Genomic DNA, 21,419 nt, shown 5'->3' with positions numbered 1-21,419 from the left:
AGTCAAAAGCCCATCCCTCCAAGCGGCCCCTTTCTCCTTCTCCCACTGAGGCACTTCTAGAAGCTGGCTAGACTCGGATTCTGGCTCTCATGTCATTGCTAGGTACCTCCACTGTACTGCCTCACCCTTCTTTGAGGGGTGCTTAGCACGTAGCAAGAGCTAGGCACACACCAGCTAGTAGTAGTATTAGGAACCAAACTGCAACATGAGAACACATTTAATGCAACATGCAGCTGTGGTCTAGTCTTGGGCCCCACCCCATAATCCAAGAATGCTATTTGGAGAATCCCTTCTCCATAGCCTCAGTCACTTCAGGGTGCAGGAAGCGGCTAGCCAAGCGTTCGATGTCATCCAGCGTCAGGCGGCTCAGGGACCTGTCATAATCCTAAGGAGAGAAGGCCAGGAGGATTTAGGGGGTGCCAGTGGGGAAGGGGATGTCATAGCAGAGGTGGAGGCTGGGAGCAGCTGGGACTGGCTGTCCAGGTTTACCCTTCTCACCCTCTGCAGTTGTTCTAGGACCCTGCTGGCATCTGCTGCGCTGAAGTGGCGAGCCAGGACTTTGGAGATCAGCTGCCAGACAGGAGGAGGTGGAGAGTCAGTCAGTCTCCGGGTAGAGCCTTCTTCCAGTAACACCTTCTCCAGAGGTTTAACCACTAGGTTGAGCTTGGAATTGGGCCCAATACTGTAATCTGACAGTCGTTTCCCATCTGCCAAAGAGAGGTTGGTGGCGGTCCTTACCCACAGCTGTGGGGGTGGTTGCCCCGGAAGCAGGCGGCTCCATGTGGCCGGAGTAGAGTGTGGCGGCATCTGGTAGTGGTTGAATGGGGCGGCCACCTTCCCCAGGGTCAAACAGGCACCCCAATCCATCACCCTGTTGCTAGGGCTCAGCCAGTCCACCCCATCCCCCGACTTCCTGCGGGATTCCCTGGGTGTCTCCTGTCCCTGGTTACCTGCCAGGGCCTTGCCCTTGAACAGCAGCCGCTGCTGGCGCACAGGGACATTCAGCTTCTCAGAGACCAGCTGCTTCAGCGTGGACACCAGCTCGTCCTCTGGCACCTGACCCGGCCGAGGGTGGGAGGCACTGCTGAGTCCATGGCCTCTCCGGTAGCGACCACCTCCCGTCCCCTCCCAGAGCCGTTTTGCAGGCCTCCCAGGCCCCGCCGCCTGGTCTCTGCCTCCGCCTCCGCCTCCGTCCCCGTTCCCGTCCAGGAGTGCCTTGGCGACCCTACCTGCAGGCTGCACTCTCGGCCCTGGAGCGCCTTCACGGTCAACTGCATGGCGGCCGCGACGGCGTTCACTAGGGCCTGTGCGAGCTGCAACGGAACCCCGCCGCGCGTCGCCGCCCTAGGCGCGCGCTGGAACCACTCGCTGCCGCCGCCGCCTCCTCCGCCTCCGCGGCCGGAAGCCCACGCCCCTCGGGCCCGCCCCTGGCCGCCACCCAGAAAGAGGGGTCGCCTGAAGCTTCTCCACCCAATGCAACTGTGCGAAGAAGTGGTGGCGCAACCGGCCCTCCAGGTTGGGGAGGAGGGAAGGGCCAGGAAGTCCACTCGCCCCTGCAGATGGCCTGGCCCGCCCAAAGTTTTCAGCCTACTACTGGTCGGGCAGGTCAGTGCCAACCCCGATTGTGTCGAAGTGACAGTAATGGCTCAGCCGGCCCCAATGTCCCTTGGCTTTTGGCCTTTCCTTTCTAGTCTGGCTGCATAAAACCCAGCTGAGCTTGGGAGCAGAGAGGGGAGCCAGGCCCCAGCCCTCATCCTCCCATCTGGCATTCTCCCACAGAGAGGTCCATCTCTCACAAGTAGGGGGTATGGATGGAGAAAGCCTGTTCAGGGGTCATTGTACACACTTAAGCTAGGCCTCCACTCTGGCCCACACCTCTGCAGGCACTCTTCCTACCTACCTGCTACATCCCAAGGGCCAAAGACTGCAAGGGACCCAAGCTTGTTTTTCTCTTTTATTGAAATATATTTTCTGGGCACTGCCAACCTGCCTAATTCAGCATGGCCTCTTTGGCACCGAAAGCTGGAGAATAAAAAACCAGTAAAAAAAATAAGCCTGGATTTGTCTGTGTGCATAGTGCATGAGAACTAAAGGCCTTTGGTACACAAGAAATGTGGGGAGAGTGGGTGGAGTGTAGGGCTTGGGGTGATGAAATCTTGACCCCAGGGCTTCATGAAACTGGGAACAGGTTGCTGTAGATGAATTGGCCGATGACCAAGGCCAGCATCTCAGAGGTACCACTCAGTGCCACAATGAAGGGGGCCTGGGAGGCATAGTCTGCTTGAAGGCGGCGGAGCGACAGCTGCAGCATGGCCAGGGCTAGCAGGCTGTTTTGCACCCCTACCTCAATGCTGACTGTCCGGCGCTGGGCCACTGGCAGCTTCAGGCATGTGGCCAGGCAATAGCCCACCAAGAGGCCAAACAGGGGGACTGTGAAGCCCACCAGTACAATAGGTAGCCTGACTCCCGCCAGGATGAAGACCCCCATGCGATAGGCCAGGAAGAGGCCACCCATGAGGAGCACAAAGCTGAAAGGCTTGATGACCTGCAGCAGCAGCTGGGAGAACTTGGGGAGTTTGGACTTGATGACCACACCTGCTGCTATGGGGATGGCAATGAACAGCAAGGTCCCCAGGATCTTGGAGATGGGCACATGGAGTGTCTCGTGGATGCTGAGCAGGCGACTGTAGATGACCGAGGACAGTGGCAGGAAACCAGTGGCAGCTAACGTGGAGATGAAAGTCATGGATATGGCCAGGGTGACGTCCCCTCCAAGAAGGAGGCTAAAGAGGTAGCTCCCCCCACCGCCAGGCGACGAGCAGGTAATGATGAGGCCCAGAGCCAGGGCATTGGGCAGCATGAAGACTTTGGCCATGAGGAAAGCATAGAAGGGCATGACCAGAAACTGGCCTAAGAGGCCCAGCAGCATGGGCTGGGGGCTCTGCAGAAGCCCCTTCAGAACATCCAGTTCCACTTTGCACCCAAATGAACACTTATTGACAAATATAAGAGGCAGGAGCATGTAGAGTATAGGGTTCTCTGAGAAATGGGCCAGGTTGTTGTTGACGGTGGCGGGGGTGTCTTCAGCAGGCAAGACCTTGATGCAGAAATCTCTCCGCTCCTCGATCAGCATGGGTGAAGCTTCATGGGGGTCCATGAGCTGGATGTGGAGTGGAGCCAGCCCAGCAAGGCCTGAGTGGATGCTGACCACAAAGCCACTCCCACCACCCCAGTGTATGGCACTCACATTCTTGATGGTCAGTACCTCTGTGTCTAGGGATGTGACCTTTAGCACAGGGTCATGCCCTGTCCCATTGGCCTGGCCTGGGTACTGGCTCGAGATGACGATGATGCCCTCACTATCCTCAGGGAACTCAAATTCCATTACAGAGCCATCCCCGATGCTCAAGTAGTGACCCCCTGTTAGTGGCACAGCATGGTCCAGAGCAGTGCTGACGTTGGTACTGGCCATCCCTTGCACCCCCCATGATAGGCTGATGAGCAGCAAGGCAGTTCCGAGCATGCCTAGGAGATCTGTGCCACCACCCACCCCTCCCAGGCTAGGCCGCTGCTGGGAGCTGCTCCTGCCCCCCTTGAACATCATGGCTTTTCCAGAACGATGGTGTGCCCGGGATCTCTGGCTCAGAAAAGCAGCCCTGCTGTCAAGTTGTCCTGAGAGCGGTTCATGGGCAGGTCTTGGTCCTGTGCTGCCTTCTCGATGGTAGTGCTCTCCCTGAGGAGGAAAAGGATACAGAGAGGTGGTTGGTGAGGGTGAGCAGCTGTGAGCTCAGGAGCATAGGGACCTGGAAGTTTTGGAAGACTCAGTGGGATTCCTCACCCCAAGCTGGAAAGGAAAGGCAGTACCTAGTGCCTTCCCCTTCCCCAGCACAGCTGTCTCAAGTTTCCAGTTCATCTAGAGGGGCCACATGCAGATAGGAATTCCCATTCAGTCTGCTGATAACCTGCTGATTTCCCTGGGCTTGCCCCAACAGTATCCTTGCAGAGATGTCCTGATACCAAGTGACTCAGGACAGTTGCTTCCAGCCCAGAAACCATTAGCCTGTTTCTCACTGGTTGCAAGCAGGAGTACAAGTAATACCACGGTGGGGATGAAATTTTCAAAAGCACTTCTGGAAGCCGGGAGTGGTGGCGCACGCTTGTAATCCCAGCATTTGGGAGGCTGAGACCAGAGGATCGTGGTTCGGGACAGCCTCAGCTACTTAGTGAGGCCCTTTGCAACTCAGTGAGACCCGGTTTCAAAATAAAGAATAAGCCGGGTGTGGTGGCGCACGCTTGTAATCCCCGCACTTTGGAGGAGGAGACAGGTGGATCGCGCAGGTTCAAAGTCAGCCAGTTGTCCTGGCTTAGGAGACCCTGTTTCCAAATAAAAAAGTATAAAATAGGTCTGGGGATGTAGCCTGGAAGTAGAAGCGTTTCCAGGAACCCCAGTACCACAAAAAAAAAGAATAAAAAAATAGGGCAGGGGGTGTAGCTTGGAGGTTGAATGCCCCTGGGTTCCATCCACAGACCCTCAAAGAAAAAAAAAAAAGCTCTCCTGGAGGTGACAAGATCAGGTGGATACAAATAAAGGGTGCCTATGGGAGACATTGGCTTGGGCCTGATCTGAGAAGCATTTAGAGTAGGTGAGGGGGACTGAGTGCCACCTGTCAGGCATAATGTGGCAGCAAAGTGGTGTGGGCAATGGGTGACTGACTACCATGTCCAAGGTCCCAGGGGCTGTCTGCCACTGGCATGCAGTTGGGAGCACTGCTGCTGTGGCTACCTGCCTACAGTGCCAAGATGGGGGTCCTGGTAGGAAGCAGGTCTCCCTTTCCCAGGGAAGTTGCCAGAAAGAGCAGCAGGAGTAGGTCAGAAAGAGCCACATGAAGCCGGGCATGGTGGCGCATGCTTGTAATCCCAGCATTTGGGAGGCTGAGACAGGAGGATCGTGGTTTGCGGCCAGCCTCAGCTACTTAGTGAGGCCCTCAGCAACTTAGTGAGACCCTGTTTCAAAATAAAAAATAAAAAATAGGGCTGGGGTGTAGCTTGGAGGTAGAATGTCCCTGGGTTCCATCCCCAGTACAGCAAAAAAAAAAAAAAAAAAAAAAAAAGCCATATGTCCACTGGAGGGGGGGCGCTCCCCCTCCTGTCAGAACTCTTGCTTTTCTGACAGTTCCAGAATTGGAGCTCTAGAGTTGCTGCATGACATCTGAGAGACTCTGCTCAAAGTCCCAGGACTCTCCCACAAGTGTCCCTATCAGAGCTTCAAACTTCCAGTTGGACTTGAGTATTTCGAGAGGGCGGGGTGCCTCAGGGTGAAAGAAGGAGGTCCAATTTCCCTCCACTATTCAATTGGGGCGGCCACCATCCTAGTATCACACCATCTCCTAGAACTGGGGCAACCAGGATAGTTGCCTCATGCCCTGAAGTGTCCCAGTGACCTCTCTGAATCCTAACTGGTCCTTGGTCTTACCCCACCCCACTCCAACTCCCACCTAAAGTTGAGGAAAAAGAAAAGTGGAGGTGGAAGGTTTAGCCTGGGGGAAATCTCCCGCCCCCACCTCAGGATCAAATGGCCCCTGCTGGCTTGGAATTTGGATCACTTACCCTGAAGGCCTCGGTCCAGCCTCGTGTTTCACCGCTGACGAGGCAGGATAACCAGAGTGGGGTGGGAAAAGTCAAGTGGAAGGGAAAAGGTGCAAGCACCAGGATGGTGAGAACCAGTTCCGAAGGCGGAGGCTCAGGGCCATCCACCCCACGCCCATCCCTCCAGCAGGTCAGGCAGGCAGCCTTGAGTCAGCAAGAGGGGCTTGGCGCGGATTCCACACCGTTTTGGCTTCGAGACTGGAAGAGTTTGAACAGATGCACCCTAAGGTAGGCGAGGTGATCCCAGCCTTGGTGCTTTATTCCACAGTGGCAGTGTTCGGGGGTTAGGGTAATTGGTAGCGCTAACCCGGGTTCCTCCCCACCTGGAAGTCGGAAGTTGTCAGGTGGGGCACAAGCAGAGCTCGGGTGAGAACTAGGCGGGGGACAGAAGGAAGAGCGCACAACCTGGCCAAACGGTCTCCAGGAGCCCTCAGGGGTCCCGCCAGGCCTCGCAAATACGCGGTGCCCTTCCCTGCCCGTTCTAACGGCCGGGTCCAGGGTGCTTGAGTGGGCGATCGAGGAATAGGAACTGGGTTTGAGGCCGCCTCCCGCCCAGCCCTTCCCAGTCAAAAGCTCTCACCTACCGCCTAGGTCGCGGAGCTCGGCACCAGCATTAGCCGGGCCGGCGGACGCCCGCGAACTCGGCCAGCTAGGGCCCCGCCTCGCGCATAAAACCCGCCCACTCCCACCGAAGCTCCACCCGCGCGCCAGAACCCCGCCCCCGAGCCGCCCGCTCACCTCCGCCGGTCTCCTCCTGGTTCCGACCGGAAGTGACGTTTCTGTGAGCGACGAGCCGGCGGGGAGTGCGGGCTGTTTCCTGGATTACAGCTGGGTGGCGCGGAGCGCGGTGGGAGCGCCCTTTTTCTGGGATTGCTAAATTGGGACCTCTACCTTTGCCCCCTACCCCACTCTTGGGTGAAGAGAGCTTATTGGAAAATAAAGCAGAAACACGGAAGCAGAACCAAGGATGGGAGAAACTCTATGTCCAGCCGAGGCGATTGGAGTTAGAACCACCCAGGTGCTTTGGGGTCCGTTAAAGAAAAGTACCTTCCACCGCTTTTTCTCTTTTTTTGGTACTCAGGGGCAATCGACCTCCAAGCTACACCTCCAGCCTCTTTTATTTTTATTTTGAAACGGGCTCACTAAGTTACCGCACTCTGGCTTCGAACTTGTGATCCTTCTGTCTCAGCCTCCCAAGTTCTGGGTTAACAGGCACTTGTCACCCCGCCTGGCCAGCTTTTTATTTATTTATTTTTGTGGTACTGGGGGGTGGAACCCAGGGGCTTTCTACCTCCGGGCTATACTCCCAGACCTATTTTATATCTTATTTGGAAACAGGGTCTCACTAAGTTGCTGAGAGCCTCACTAAGTAGCTAAGGCTGGTTTCTAACCTGCATGATCCTCCTGCCTCAGTCTCCCAAGTGCAGGGATTACAAGCCTGGACACCACGCCCGGCTCCAGCTTTTAAATCTTACATCAGTTTCAGTTTGGGTTCTGGCACTTGTGACTGAAGATGTCCTAACTGCTAAAGGGTAGTCTTGGCCGGTGTGCGTGGGGTGGGGGGGCATGGCACCCTGGAAAAGGACTGCAGGAAAGTCAGCCAGGCTGTGCTCACCACTGTGTTCCAAGCATGTATGTAGCACAGTTACTGGGCCAGTACAGGCACTCAGTGAATATTTTGTGAACTGTGAATGAATGAGGTCAGATTGGACAATCAGCAGTTAGGGAGGCACAATGGGGTCTGTGCCCTTTATAGCCTTACACTGTGTACACTCAATACCATTCAGTTTCATCTGGGTGCCAGCTTCTAACCTGTGGGATCGTAATGATCTAGCTTCTAACCTCCAGACTCCATTGTAACTCTTCTAAACTCAGCATAGTCTTTTACCTCTTTCTTTTTTTTTTTTTTTGTGGTATTGGGGATGAAACCCAGGGGCCTTCTGCCTTCAGGCTACACCCCTGACCTATATTTTTATATTTTATTTGGAAATAGGGACTCACTAAGTTGCTGAGAGCCTCACTAAATAGCTGAGCCTGGCTTGGAACCTGCGCGATCCTCCTGTCTCAGCCTCCCAAGTACTTGGATTACAAGCGTGCATTGCCACACCTGGCTTCCTTTACCTCTTTCTATACAAAGAGGACAATGGATAGGTTTGCTAGGGTTGTGTGAACCATGTAGGTAACTCGTGTATGTATAACTGAAATATTAATGGTATAACCAAGACAAAATTTGCTTCAACCTACAGGGAGTACAGGGGTGCAAATGAGACAAAATTGGATATATGTTGATCACCATGGAAGCCAGGTGAAGTGTACAGTGGATTTGATTATATTATTCTATTTTTGGAGATGTTTGCAAACTTCTATAATAAAAAATTTAAGAAATGAATATGTTTGAACTGGGCGTGGTGGCTCACACTTGTAATCCCTGCATTTAGGAGGCTGAGACAGGAGGATGGCACAGGTTCGAAGCCAGCCTCAGCTACTGAGTGAAGCTCTCAGCAACTTCGTGAGACCTTGTTTCCAAATAAAGTATAAAATAAGTCTGTGAGTATAGCCCGGAGGTAGAAAGCCTCTGGGTTCCACCCCCAGTACCACACACACACACACACACACACACACACACACACACACACAAGAAATGAATATGTTTTATAATGTTAGACACATATCATTACACAATTCTGGCAAAACTCAGAATGTACAACACTTGAGTGAATCCTAATGTAAATTAATGTAGGTTCATCAATTTTTTATTTGGTGGTACTGGGGTTCCTGGAAACCCTCTACCTCCGGGCTACACTCCCAGACCTACTTTATATTTTTATTTGGAAACAGGGTCTCTTAAGCCAGAGAGGCTGGCTTCGAACTTGCACGATCCTCCTGTCTCCGCCTCCCAAGCACGGGGATTACAAGTGTGCACCACCACACCTAATTTTAACAAATGGAGAATGGGAAGAGAATGTCTAACGGAACTCTATACTTTTCATTAAATTTTGCTGTGACCCTATAGTGACTGTAAAAGTCTCCTGTAAAAAGGAACACACTGTAAAGGGCTTGGCACAGACCCCGTCCTGGGCACCCTCACATCTATAAAGTGACACTTGCCTGCTCATGAAATAACCTTGATTTCTTGAGGTTTGCTTTGCACTCAGCACTTTCCCTGGGCCTGGCAGCACGTACTGACTTGGAGTCAAAGGCTTGGGAAGCCTGTTGTCAGAGCAGGATTTCTTTTTGTCTGTGAGTGGCACTGGGGATTGAATCCAAAGGTATTCTATCTCTGAGCTACACTCCCAGCCCTATTTAGAGTCTTTCTAGGTTGATGAGTGTCTCACTATTTGCTGAGGCTATTCTTGAAACTGAGATCCTCCTGTCTTAGCCTTTCAAGTACTGGGATTACAGGCATGCACCACCAAGCCTGGCTAGAGCAAAACATCTAAGTCTATTGCCCAACTGGCCTCTCAAATTGCCCCAATTTCTCCCATCAGGAAAGTTCAAGATGCCTTCTTTCTTTTTTCCCAACCCAGATTGCTTTTGCACCCCCCAGATTTGACATTTCAGTATTTGGGCTGATCTTAATTCCTACACTTGTTCCTACAGGCCCATGCTGGGTCAGAGGGAGTTGGCAAGTTTCCTTGGGCCCTAGAGGGCAGAATCATCTCTCCTGGTCCAGGCCCTAAGTGATACCAACTGGGGAGCCTCTCTACTCACTATTTGAGATGCAGCCACGGGGGGTCTGTTGATGGCAAGAGCCGTACTGACAAAGCTGTTTGCCAAGGCTGTGGGGGCAGGATGGCTGAGCTCCAGGTCTTATCCCCTTCACACACATAGAACATCAGCACCCCTGACTCCACTGAGGACAACATTGGAATACACTTCATTCCATCAGGGGCCATCAATTTATTAAGAGGTCACTAGAAGGCAGGCCCTCTGACAAACCACACATTGCCACATGCTCCCTCGCTACCCAAGGCCAGACTGCTCCAAGGGGCCCCATACTGCTGAGAGGGAGGCGGGAGGCAGGAGGCAGGAGGCAGTCAGGCAGGAGGAAGTGGCAACTAGGTTTGACTCACTGAAAGGAATCACGCTGTAAACAAGTTTGGCCTGCAGTACAGTGAGTGGCTCTGGAAGGGAGAAGTTCTGGGAGATGCCCCAACCTGCCAGGTGCCTACTACAAGTGAGGAGAGTAAACAGAGCCTTTGCAGCCAGGGGCACTAGGGACTTGGGAAGGAGATAGAGTGAGTGGAGGAGGAAAGGGCTGAGTGGGGGTTGACCATGGGTCCAACGTTAGGAGAAGGAGATGGGTACCTGGGCTCCCATGCCAAAGTGTGGTGGGCCAGCCCCACAGTCCTCCTGAGGCCATCTGATCACCACCTCGAAGTCACGATGTGTTGGGGCTAGAGAGCCTCTTGTCTGGGCATGGAGCAAGGCCCCCGCTACACACTGGTACCACACAGCCTTCCACGGCCTGGTCCAGACACTCAGCCCTGCTAGCTGGCCATACTCCTCCGTGGGATGCAGCCTTCCATCTCCAGTGCCTCAGGCCAGCCCTCGTACTTGTTGGTGTGCTTACTGTTCTTCACATGCTGTGAGGTATAGGGAATAGGAAGTCATAACCTGACCCTCAGGGACAGAAGTGGCCCAGAACTCAGGCCCTTGTACTGAGTAACCGCCCCTGTGCTCTCTAGGCACTGGCTTCCACCCTCTGACCCAGGGAAAAGTGGCAAGAGTGGCTCTGACCTATGCCCCACAGTCAGGCAGACGAGGGGATGATCTTCCAGTTACTTACGTGGGCTTGGCATGAACCGAGATGTTAGTGTGGAGGGGAGGGAGTATGTGTGTCCCTAGCCACAGGAAGCTTTTGGAAACTGTGCAGAGAGCAAGGCCAGAGAAGGAGGAAGCTATTTGGAGGAGTCAGCTTGAACTGCTTTTTATTTATTTATTTTTTGTGGTATTAGGGATTGAACCCAGGGGCATTCTGAATTATACTTCCAGCCCTATTTTAATTATTTCATTTCATTTTTTATTATTTTTTAGTACTGGGGATTGAACCCAGAGACATTCGCCATCTGAGCTACACCTCACTACGAGTTGAACCCAGGGAATTCTACCTCTGAACTATATCCCAGTCACTGTGGTGTGTGTGTGTGTGTGTGTGTGTGTGTGTGTGTGTGTGTGTGTGACTGGAAATTAAACCAACCCAGGGGCATTCTACCTCTGAGTTATAGCCCTGGCCCTATTTTTATTCTTTATCTTGAAACAGGGTCCTACTAAGTTGTGGAGGGCCTCACTAAGTAGCTGAGGCTGGCTATGAACCTGTGATCCTCTTTTCTCAGTTTCCCAAGCACTGGGATTACAAGTGTGTGCCACCATATCTGGCTTTTCTTTTATATTTTGAAACAGGGCCTCCCCAAGTTGTTGGGGCTGGCAACAAACCTGTGATCCTGCAGTCTCAGCCTCCCAAGTAATGGGATTACAAGCACATGCCACCACACCTGGCTGCCTTCTAGAAATTAGTGTTGTGGAGAGCAGGGCTCAGGGGTGCCGAGGTTTTAGCAGGGCCTGACATGTGTGGCCCAAGAGGGCAGACAGGGCAGTTGGCAGGATGGCATGTGTTGTGGATTGGGACACTGGGTTTTGAGATGACAAGGATAGGACTGAGTATTTTAAAGATGTTTGAGAGGAAGGTTTCTTAGGTGTGAATCTTGCTGGTGTGGATTTAAAGATCCTTTAGGGTGAAACATATATAGGACAAGGAAGGACAAAATTATTGCCTCTTCCCTGTGCAGATGATAAGGGGGCCAGGCAGAGGACAGGGCTGCTGCTTGTCTGCTCCTGGCACTGCTGCAAAGATTTGGGGTAGTGAGCAGAAAGGATGGCTGGGACCTAGAGGGGGATGGGGGGGGAGGAAATTCCATAAAGTATATGATGTACATTCATAAACATATCAAAGTTAATCAATAAGCCAAACTTCAGAAGGAGGGAAGGGGAGGGAATGGGGAGGGATTGAGGAAGGGCTAATTGAGTGATGTGTGCATGTATGCCTCTACCATCTTGTACCCATTAAGATGTATGACTACAATGCACCAATAAAAAAATTTAAAAAAAAGAAAGGGTGGCTGGGCTGCCAGGGTTCCCTGCCGTACCTGCTCAAAGGGGCTCTTGTTCTGTACTCCCTTGGCCCCCACAAACACCCAGCTGTCACGAAAGGCCAGCTCCTTGGCATTCTTGCTTCCCAGCTCACTGAAGAGCTTCCTGGTCTCTTCATTCATCCTGTGCACAGAAGGAAGAGATGTGAGCTGTGAGCTATCACTGTAGAAGGGCGAGGCTGAGACTGGCTTTAGAGTCACTTACTTTGTGGCTGGGTCATCATAGGATGCCACAAACACCAGGGTGCCTTCGTGCAGTGGCCGAATGAACTTCAACAGATCGTTGACATCTAGAGGGTGGGGGAGGACAAGGCCCATGGAACACAGAGCTTCACTAACCACCAACCCTTGTTTTTCAAATGAAGAAAGCAGAGTAGGGTTTGAGCTGCTGGCACATGAACAATCTGGCAAGGAACCTGAGCGTGTCCTGTCTCAAAACCCAGCTGTGAGACAGATCTGGCAGTCTTTCTTTTCCTCCTGCCTTTGGGGAACCCAGGGAAGCACCTGCGAAGCCTGAGCACAGGGACACAGAGGGTAGTGTTTCAGGGGAGATAGTCCTGTTATTTTTCAGTGGTCAAAAGGCAGGAAGCAGGCCAGGCGTGGTGGCGCACGCTTGTAATCCCCACGCTTGGGAGGCTGAGACAGGAGGATCGCACGGGTTCGAAGCCAGCTTCAGCTACTTAGTGAGGCTCTCAGCAACTTAGTGAGACCCTGTTTCCAAATAAAATATAAAAAAAAGGTCTGGGAGTATAGCCCGGAGGTAGAAAGCCTCTGGGTTCTACCCCCAGTAGCACCAAACAACAAAAAAAAAGGCAGGAAGCTGTGGCTGTGACTCACCCCCAGCCCACATGTCGAAGGCTCGGGCCTCAATGAGCTCCCCGCTGACCCCTGTGTTGAGAGAAGAGAAAGAGTCGGCCTGGGTGAGCTAGCAGAGCCACCTTGGTCCCACATGGGGCTCAGAGCCTGCTGGGTGTGGGATGGCAACTGGATATAGCCCTTCTGCAAGCTTCTCAAACATGCTCCATGATCATCCCCTGGATCGGATAGCTGCAGCCCACTCAAAACTTCAGAGCCTCAGCTCAGAGTGTGAGACCCTCAACGATCTCCCATGACGTACCCTCCAACTTCCTGAAACCTTTTAGTTCTTTGCTGCTATCATGCTTTTGCTCCCTGGGAGTTCCTGGAGGGGAGAGGCAGCCCAGGTCATAGCATAGCTTCCAGAGTCAGAACTCTGAGCCCACAACATAGGAACTCACCATTCACCAGAGCTATGTTCAGCCCACGGCCTACATTGTCCTTGACGCTGCTCATGAGCCTAGCAGAGGGATGAAAGACCTGTCATGAGCACATCTATTCCATTCTTCCTTGCATGGACCTTAGCCCTTGAAACCCCATCTCAAGACCCCCTTCCACTTTCCAACCCCATGCACCCCAAAAAGCTCACATCTTGTCCTCGAGGCAGATCTTGGGCCCGATGACATTGGCAGCCCCGCTGACCATGCGGAAGGCCAGATGCTCCTCAGGACATGGCTGGGGCAGGCCGCACTTGTACTTCCTAGCCCGTGGTTCTGAGCAGGGACAGCAGGTGTAACCCATGGGTCTGGCCCCGGGGTCCCCTGAGATCTGAGAGGGGAGGTCAGGGCCAGCTATAGGTTGGAACAAGTGACCATAAAGCAGGGAACCCAGTGGGGGGCATGGCTCAGGCCAAGGCCAGAAGACACTTCCACAAACACTTTGTATTCTGCTGGTGAGCCGGCAGGAACCATGATGGTTTTTTTTCTGCTACTGGGGTAAGAAAAGGGGCCAAGGCCCAGGGCCCTTTCTTTTCTATTCTGGTATTGGGATTAAACTCAGAGGCATTTTGCCTCTGAGCTACACCTTCTAGCCCTTATTATTTTTATTTTTGTGTGTGTATGTGTGGCATTGGGGATTGAACTCAGGAGCATTCTGCCTCTGAGCTACACCCCCAGCTCTATTTCTTTTCTTTTTTAAATTTTGAAACAGGCTCTCACTAGGTTGGTAAGTCTCACTAGTTGCTGAGACTCTCCTCAAACCTGTGATCCCCCTGTTTCAGCCTCCTAAGTACTGGGTTTACAAGCATGTGCCTCCACACCTGGCTACCCTTTTTATTTTGAAACAGGGCCTTAATCTGGGTGTGGTGGCACACACTTGCAATCCTAGTACTTGGGAGGCAGAGACAGGAGGATCGTAGGTTCGTGGCTAGCCTCCGTAACTTAGTGAGACCCTGTTTCAAAATAAAGAATAAAATATCAGGCTGGGAGCCAGGTGTGGTGGTGCATGTTTATAATCTCAGTACTTGGGAGGCTGAGACAAGAGGATCGCGCAGGTTTGAAGCCAGCCTCAGCTACTTAGTGTGGCTCTCAGCAACTTAGTAAGACCCTGTTTCCAAATAAAATATAAAATAGGTCTGGGAGTGTAGCCCAGAGGTAGAAGGTCTCTGGGTTCCATCCCCAGTACCACACACAAAACAAAAACAAATAAAAGAACAAAAAACAAATCAGGCTGGGAGTGGAGCTCAGAGGTAGAATGCCCCTGGGTTCTATTCTTGGTATCACAAAATTTTAAAAAAAACCAAACAAGTCAGGCGTGGTGGAGCACACTTGTAATCCCCACGCTTGGGAGGCCGAGACAGGAGGATCGCGCAGGTTCAAAGCCAGCCTCAGCTACTTAGTGAGGCTCTCAGCAACTTAGTGAGACCCTATTTCAAAAATAAAATAGAAAATAGGGCTGGGAGTATAGCCCGGAGGTAGAAAGCCTCTGGGTTCCACCCTCAGTACCACACACACACACAAAAAAACAAAAAACAAAAAACAAGCTGGGTATGATGGCAGCTGTAATCTTAGCACAGGAGGATCAGTTCCCCGACAGCCTGAGCTGCTTAATGAGGCCCTTTGCAACTCAGTGAGACCCTGTTTCAAAATATAGAATAAAAAGTAGGGCTGGGGGTGTCGCTCAGAGGTAGAATGCCCCTGGGTTCCATCCCCAGTACTGGAAAAACAAAAACAAAAACAAAAACAAATCCCAGGGTTTTGCTAAGATGCTGAGGCTGGCCTCAAAACTATGATCCTCCTGTCTCTGCCTCTCAAGTGCTAGGATTATAGGCATGTGTCACCATGCCCAACTTCTAGGGCACTGCCATAGGCAGGAACAAAGCAGGGATGCAGAAAGTCAGGCTGGGGTCTAAATACAGAGAAGGCACACAGTCAGACTAGAGGAACCACAGCAGGTGAGACCATGGGGCTCCGCTAGGTTCCTGATTTCCACAGGGGTTGAAACAGGAGAACAGCTTCTGTTATAGGTTGCATCCTCACAAAAGGTATGTTTGAGCTAGCCAGGCGTGGTGGCGCACGCTTGTAATCCCAGCATTTGGGAGGCTGAGACCTGAGGATCGCGGTTCTTGGACAGCCTCAGCTACTTAGTGAGGCCCTCTGCAACTTAGTGAGACCCTGTTTCAAAAAAATAAAGAATAAAAAAATAGGGCAGGGGGTGTACTCAGAGGTCGAATGTCCCTGGGTTCCATCCCCAGACCCGCAAAAAAAAAAAAAAAAAAAAAAAAAAAAGGTATGTTGGATCTGGGTGTAGTGGCACATATTTATAATTTCAGTACTTAGGAAGCTGAGATGGGAGGATCTCGAGTTTGAGGCCAGCCTCAGCAACTTAGTGAGACTCTCATCAACCTAGCAAGACTGTTTCAGAACAAAACCAAACCTTGGGCTGGGGTTCAATCCCCAGTAACTACCTAATGAACACACACACACACACACACACACACACACACACACACAGATATGTTGGTGGTCTAACTCCCAATATCTCAGGATGTGGCCTTGTATAGAAACTGGGTCTTTGTAGAGCTGGGCACGGTGGTACATGCCTGTAATTCTAATACTTGAGAGGCTGAGACAGGAGGATTGCAGTTTTGAGACCAGCCTCAGTGACTTAGTGAGGCCCTCAGCAACTGAGACCTTATTTCCAAATAAAAATAAAATAGGGCTGAGGATGAGGTTTAGAGGTAAAATGCCTCTGAGTTAAATCCCCAGCACCACCAACACAAAAAAAAAAAAAAAAAAAAGAAAAAGAAAGTTGGGAGCACCAGCCCCGCCACACGCTGTTATGCCTTCTGGCTTCACAGACCCAAGAGCATGCGCCATATCTGGCTCCTTCAGCATTACCACTATGAAGAAAGTGGCTCAGCAGATCTGGCTGGAGGCTGGGGGCTCAATCGTGTGAAGGTTTCCCAGGCAGCTCCAGACTTGAGACAGCTCTGTCTGCAGAATGTTCAACATGATGCCCTGCTGACTGGCGTATCTTCAAGCACAAACCCCTTCAGATCCCAGAAAGTCTGTTCCTTTTTGTAATCAAACAAATCGTTCAGAGATTTCCCAAACCACTTCTCACGAACCAGTGAATATTCAAGAACTAAATTTGAAGCCTGCACAAAAACTTCCCTTTAACACATGTGTCATAATATCCAAACTTCCGCTTTTGTCACTCTTTACCATCTACCTCTGAATTTTCCTGAATTTCTATTTCGCAAGGGTAATTACTTTATATACACTGGCAGCAGCATACAATAAAACAGTATAGATATAAAAAAAGAAATAGGACTGGGTGTGGTAGTGCATGCTTGTAATCCCAGTACTTGGGAGGCTGACACAGGAAGGAGGATTGCAGGTTTGAAACCTGTCTCAGCAACTTAGTGAGGCCCTCTGCAATTTAGTGAGACCCTGTTTCAAAAATAAAGAATAAAAAATGGGGCTGGGGGTATAGCTTTGAAGTAGAATGCCCCTGGGCGCAATCCTCAGTACTGCAAAAAAAAAAAAAAAAAAAAAAAAAAAAAAAAAAAGGAAAGGAAAAGAAAGAAAAGAACAAGAAAGAGGGTCTTTGCAGATGAGTTAGTTAAGACCAGATCATGCTGGAGAAGAGAGAGAGAGTGAGACAGCCATGTGACAGTGGAGGCAGAGATCAGAGTGATGCAGCTACAAGCCAAAGTGCACCTTGGGTACCAGAATCTGGGGAAGTCAAGGAAGGATCCTCCCCTAGCATCCTCCCCTAGGGCTTTCAAAGGGAGCACGACTCAACTGATAACTTGATTTCAGATTTCTGGCTCCCAGAACTGTGAGAAAATAAATTCCTGTTGTTTAAGCAACCCATCTGGTGATACTTTGTTATTGCAGCCCCAGGAAACTGATACAGATTTTATTTTGTGATTCTGGAGATTGAACCCAGGGACATTCTACCTCTGAGCTCTACCACCATCCCTATTTTATTTTTATTTTGAAACAGGGTCTCACTAGGTTGGTGAGTCTCACTACTTGCTGAGTCTGTTCTCGAATCTGCAATAGATTCTGGTACCGGGAAGCAGAGTGCTTATGTAAAAAACACCTAAAAGTATAGAAATAGTTTTGGAACTGGGTGATGGATAGATACTCTAGAATTTTGAGGTGTATGGTAGAAAGGACCTAGATTGTCTTGAAGAGACTGCTGACTGTTAAAACCAGGTGTAGTGGCACATGCCTGTAATTCCAGTACTTGGGAGACTAAGACAGGAGGATGGAAGGTCCAAAGCCAATTTCAGCAACTTAGTGAGACTCTCAGCAACTTAACAAGTTTCTATTTCAAAATAAAAATAAAGCCAAGCGTGGTGGCACATGCTAGTAATCCCAGTACTTGGGAGGCTGAGACAGGAGGATGGAGGTTCATGGACAGCCTCAGCTACTTAGTGAGGCCTTCTGCAACATAGTGAGAACTTGTTTCAAAATAAAAAATAAAAAAATAGGGCTGGGGGTATAGCTTGATGGTAGAATGTGCTGGATTCCATCCCCAGTCCGCAAAATAAATAAATAAATAAATAAATAAATAAATAAATAAATATAAAAATAAAAAATAAAAATAAAAATTGGGCTAGGGGTGTAGTTCTGAGATAGAATGCCCCTGGATTCCATCCCTAGTACTGCAAATAAATAAATAAATAAAAATAAATAAATAAAATAGGGCTGAGGGTCTGGCTCAAAGGCAGAACACCCCTGAGTTAAATCCCTAGGACTAAAAAAAAAAGAGCCAAGTGTGGTGGTGGCGCACGCTTGTAATCCCAGTGCTTGGGAGGCCGAGACAGGAGGATCGCACAGGTTCGAAGCCAGCCTCAGTTACTGAGTGAGGCTCTCAGCAACTTAGTGAGACCCTGTTTCCAAATAAAGTATAAAATAGGTCTGGGAGTATAGCCCGGAGGTAGAAAAGCCCCTGGGTTCCACCCCCAGTACCACAAAACAAAATAAAATAAAATAAGAAAAAAAAAGGGCATGATGGTGCATGCCTTTAACTCCAGGACTTAAGAGGCTGAGACAGGAGGATCACAGATTTGAAGCCAGTGTTAGCAACTTCAGGAGACTTTCAGCAACTTAGTGAGAGCTTGTTTCAAATAAAAAAAAAAAAAAAACGAAGCTGGGCATGGTGGCACACACTGCATTTGGGAAGCTGAGACAGGTTCACAGCCAGCTTCAGCTACTTAGTGAGCTGCTTTGCAACTCAGTGAGACCCTGTTTCAAAATAAAGAGTAAAGGCAGGGCGTGGTAGTGCATGCTTGTAATCCCAACACTTGGAGACTGAGACAGGAGGATCACGCAGGTTCGAAGCCAGCCTCAGCTACTTAGTGAGGCTCTCAGCAACTTAGTGAGACTGTGTTTCCAAATAAAATGTAAAAAATAGGTCTGGGAGTATAGCCCTGGAATAGAAAGTCCCTGGGTTCCATCCCTAGTACCACAAAAAAGGGGGGAGGACTAGCCGGGTGTGGTGGCACAGGCTTGTAATCCTAGTACTTGGGAGGCTGAAACAGGAGGATTGCAGGTTTGAGGCCAGTCTCAGCTATTTCATGAGGCTCTCCACCATTTAGTGAGACCCTGTTTCAAAATAAAGAATAAAGAATTGGGCTGGGGGTGTATCTTGGAAGTAGAATATTCCTGGGTTCAATCCTCAGTACTGCAAAAAAAAAAATAGTGTTAGGGGTAAAGCCTGGTGGTAAAACACCCCTGGGTTCCATCCCTAGTGAGAGAGAGAGAGAGAGAGAGAGAGAGAGAGAGAGAGAGAGAGAGAGAGGAGAAGAGAAGAGAAGAGAAGAGAAGAGAAGAGAAGAGGAGAGGAGAGGAGAGGAGAGGAGAGGAGAGGCATCCTCTATTGAGGATACAAAAGGTGTGGCTGGCTAAGTATTTGCTAGAGATGAGGTATGTGACTTGTGTGGGTACACTCCACCTTCTCAGAAGGTGGGACTTGAGATGAGGTTATCCAGATAGGATATGTGGAGAACTCTTTTGCCAAACTTGGAACCTCATAAATTGCACAAAAGACCAACAACGTTTGTTTGTGTGTATGCATTTGGTACTGGGGATTGAACCCAGGGTGTGGTACATCTGAGCTACAGCACCAGGCCTTTTATTTTTTATTTTGAACTTGGGTCTTGCTAAATTTCTGGCCTTGAGTGTGGGATCCTCTGATCCTCCTGTCTCAGCCTTCCCAGTACTGGGATTACAGGCAGGCATCCAGTCCAACAAAGTTTTTGCTATAATTTTATATACTAGTAAAAAAAATCATTGGACTGAAAGAAACAGGGATAAGACAGAAGGAAGGAACAATGATTTTGAGGACTGAACCATTGGTGCAGAGGGTAGAGAGGAGCTGGGTGTGGTGGCGCACACTTGTAATCCCTGCGCTTGGGAGTCTGAGATAGGAGGATAGCACAGGTTCAAAGCCAGCCTTGGCTACTTAGTGAGACCCTGTTTCCAAATAAAATATAAAATAGGTCTGGGAGTATAGCCCGGAGGTAGAAAGCCTCTGGGTTCCACCCCCAGTACCACCAAAAAAACCCCAAAAATAACAGAGGGTAGAGAGGGCATGGGTGAAAATGCCTCCTGTTCCAGAGGGTGGTGTCACCCAGCAGACCAGCAGAGAGGAGACCATCAGGCCACAGAGAAGTCTTCTCATTCATGAAAGGGAGATGAAAATCTCCCTTTTGGAGTGAGAATGTCTATTCTAGGCCTGTCCCAGCATTGCATTCTGGCATCAGGTAACTTATTTTCTAGGTTCAAAGGCCAGCAGGCTGTGATAGCTTGCTTGGGGTGGGGTAGATAGAGAACAGAAATCCTGTGAGTAGGCAGGGGTATCATGAAGACAGTGTGAGGGGCAGGCACAGGGAAGAAGCAGGGAGGTGACGAGAACCTTACCTGAAGTCACAGAGCTCTCTGGGCCTGTGGGTACAGAGAGTTGTTTTTTGTTAGCGTGGACCCCTCAGGGGCCTGCAGCAGGGCAGTGAGCTCAGTGGTCAGGGGGTAAGCCAGGCTGCCTTGGCATGCTCCCTGCTCACATCTAAATGATATTCCTATGCAAAGCTGAACATCATTTTTTCTGCTCTGGAAAAAAGAGTGAATTGAAATTGTAGATACATAAGTGAACTATCACCAATCCCAAGGTATAGAGTCCCATCTCCATGTTAGACAGAGCTCAGTGGAAAGCCTGCAGGAGTCACCAGGGTCCCATTCCCAACACTCAGCAGAAGCTCTCCCACCCCTTAACTTCCTCTTCTGCCCCTACTGACTTCCACTCGCTTATTACACAGTTGTAATTAGGGAATGTTGCTTTCTTGGCCAGAATACCCAGGTGGTAGGGACGTGGTCATACTCTGTGCCAGGAGACAGGTGGAGGGTAGCCAGAGAAAGCCTGCCAGGGAGGGGATATAGAACCCAAACCAGCCCCACACCACCCTGGGCATCAGCCCCAGGCCCCCAGGCCACCCTGGAGATCTGTGCGGTGAGGCAAGGGAGGGTTCCACACTCACTGAGGAAGAGCTGCTGGATGCGAGGAAAGCCACCGCCAGGCCCACCCAGGAGGATGCTGATTAGGATCCAGGTGAGGCCCACAGTGACAACTAGGGCCACGATGCGGAGGGGGCCTGGAGGCAGGACAGACATGAGGCAGGTCCACTTCAGATGGCGGTGAACTCCAGAGTGACCCGTGGCCTCTCAGGACCGCATCTCCTCTTCCACTTGGGAAGAAGCGATGGGGGATGGAAAGGTGGGGGATGTCACCATCCACCAAGCGGGAGAAGGAGACTTGCACTCCTTGGTAGGTGGATTAGGAAACCGATTCAGACTCCAGTTTGAAGGCTGCCAGTAGGGGCTTCTCTGGCAGGATTGGAGGGGCCTTGCAGAACTCACTCTTCCAGGAGGGATCTGGGGTTCCTCTTGGGGAGATATCCCTCCACTTCCTGCCTCTGAGACCATCGATGCTTTTTTTTGTCCCCACCCACTCACCCTCCCTCCTCCCCTTTCTGCAGGTCTGGGGATGGAACCCAGGGGTATTCAACCTCTGAGCTACACTCCCTGCCCTATTTTTTATTCTTTATTTTGAAATCGGGTCTCACTGAGTTGCAAAGGGCCTCAATAAGTAGCTGAGGCTGTCTACGAACTGCAATCCTCCAGTCTCAGCCTCCCAAATGCTGGCATTACAAGCGTGTGCCACCACGCCCGGCTTCCTTTCCCCTTTTTGGTAAAGGATTCCTACCCTTTTTCCCCTCTCCTCTCAGATTTCTGGTAATCAGGATCCTTTTTTTCCCTT

General features: G+C 50.7%; 3 protein-coding genes across 3 annotated transcripts; all 3 read right to left on the bottom strand.

Annotated features, from left to right (window-relative positions):
* Positions 1-274: 274 nt before the first annotated feature.
* Positions 275-1,277, bottom strand: UBL4A (ubiquitin like 4A; the record flags this gene model as incomplete). The annotated part of the gene is made up of 4 exons (XM_080718527.1): positions 275-385; positions 499-707; positions 951-1,056; positions 1,230-1,277. The coding sequence occupies 4 exons, from the start codon at positions 1,275-1,277 to the stop codon at positions 275-277; spliced, it is 474 nt and encodes a 157-aa protein (XP_080574653.1).
* Positions 1,278-2,170: 893 nt separating this feature from the next.
* SLC10A3 (solute carrier family 10 member 3) lies at positions 2,171-3,604 on the bottom strand (the record flags this gene model as incomplete). The annotated part of the gene is made up of 1 exon (XM_080718475.1): positions 2,171-3,604. One exon carries the CDS (start codon positions 3,602-3,604, stop codon positions 2,171-2,173), a length of 1,434 nt encoding a protein of 477 aa, XP_080574601.1.
* A 6,532-nt stretch (positions 3,605-10,136) lies between these two features.
* Positions 10,137-20,773, bottom strand: FAM3A (FAM3 metabolism regulating signaling molecule A; the record flags this gene model as incomplete). Its single annotated transcript, XM_080718888.1, has 8 exons — positions 10,137-10,232; positions 11,793-11,919; positions 12,001-12,085; positions 12,633-12,683; positions 13,052-13,110; positions 13,240-13,363; positions 20,030-20,053; positions 20,641-20,773. 8 exons carry the CDS (start codon positions 20,771-20,773, stop codon positions 10,137-10,139), a joined length of 699 nt encoding a protein of 232 aa, XP_080575014.1.
* Between the last annotated feature and the right edge of the window lie 646 nt (positions 20,774-21,419).

This window comes from Muscardinus avellanarius (assembly GCF_963383645.1).
Source record: "Muscardinus avellanarius genome assembly, chromosome: X".
Taxonomy (NCBI): Eukaryota; Metazoa; Chordata; class Mammalia; order Rodentia; family Gliridae; genus Muscardinus; species Muscardinus avellanarius.
The sequence above is the reverse complement of the archived record's forward strand: the minus strand, read 5'-3'. Positions and strand labels throughout refer to the sequence as shown.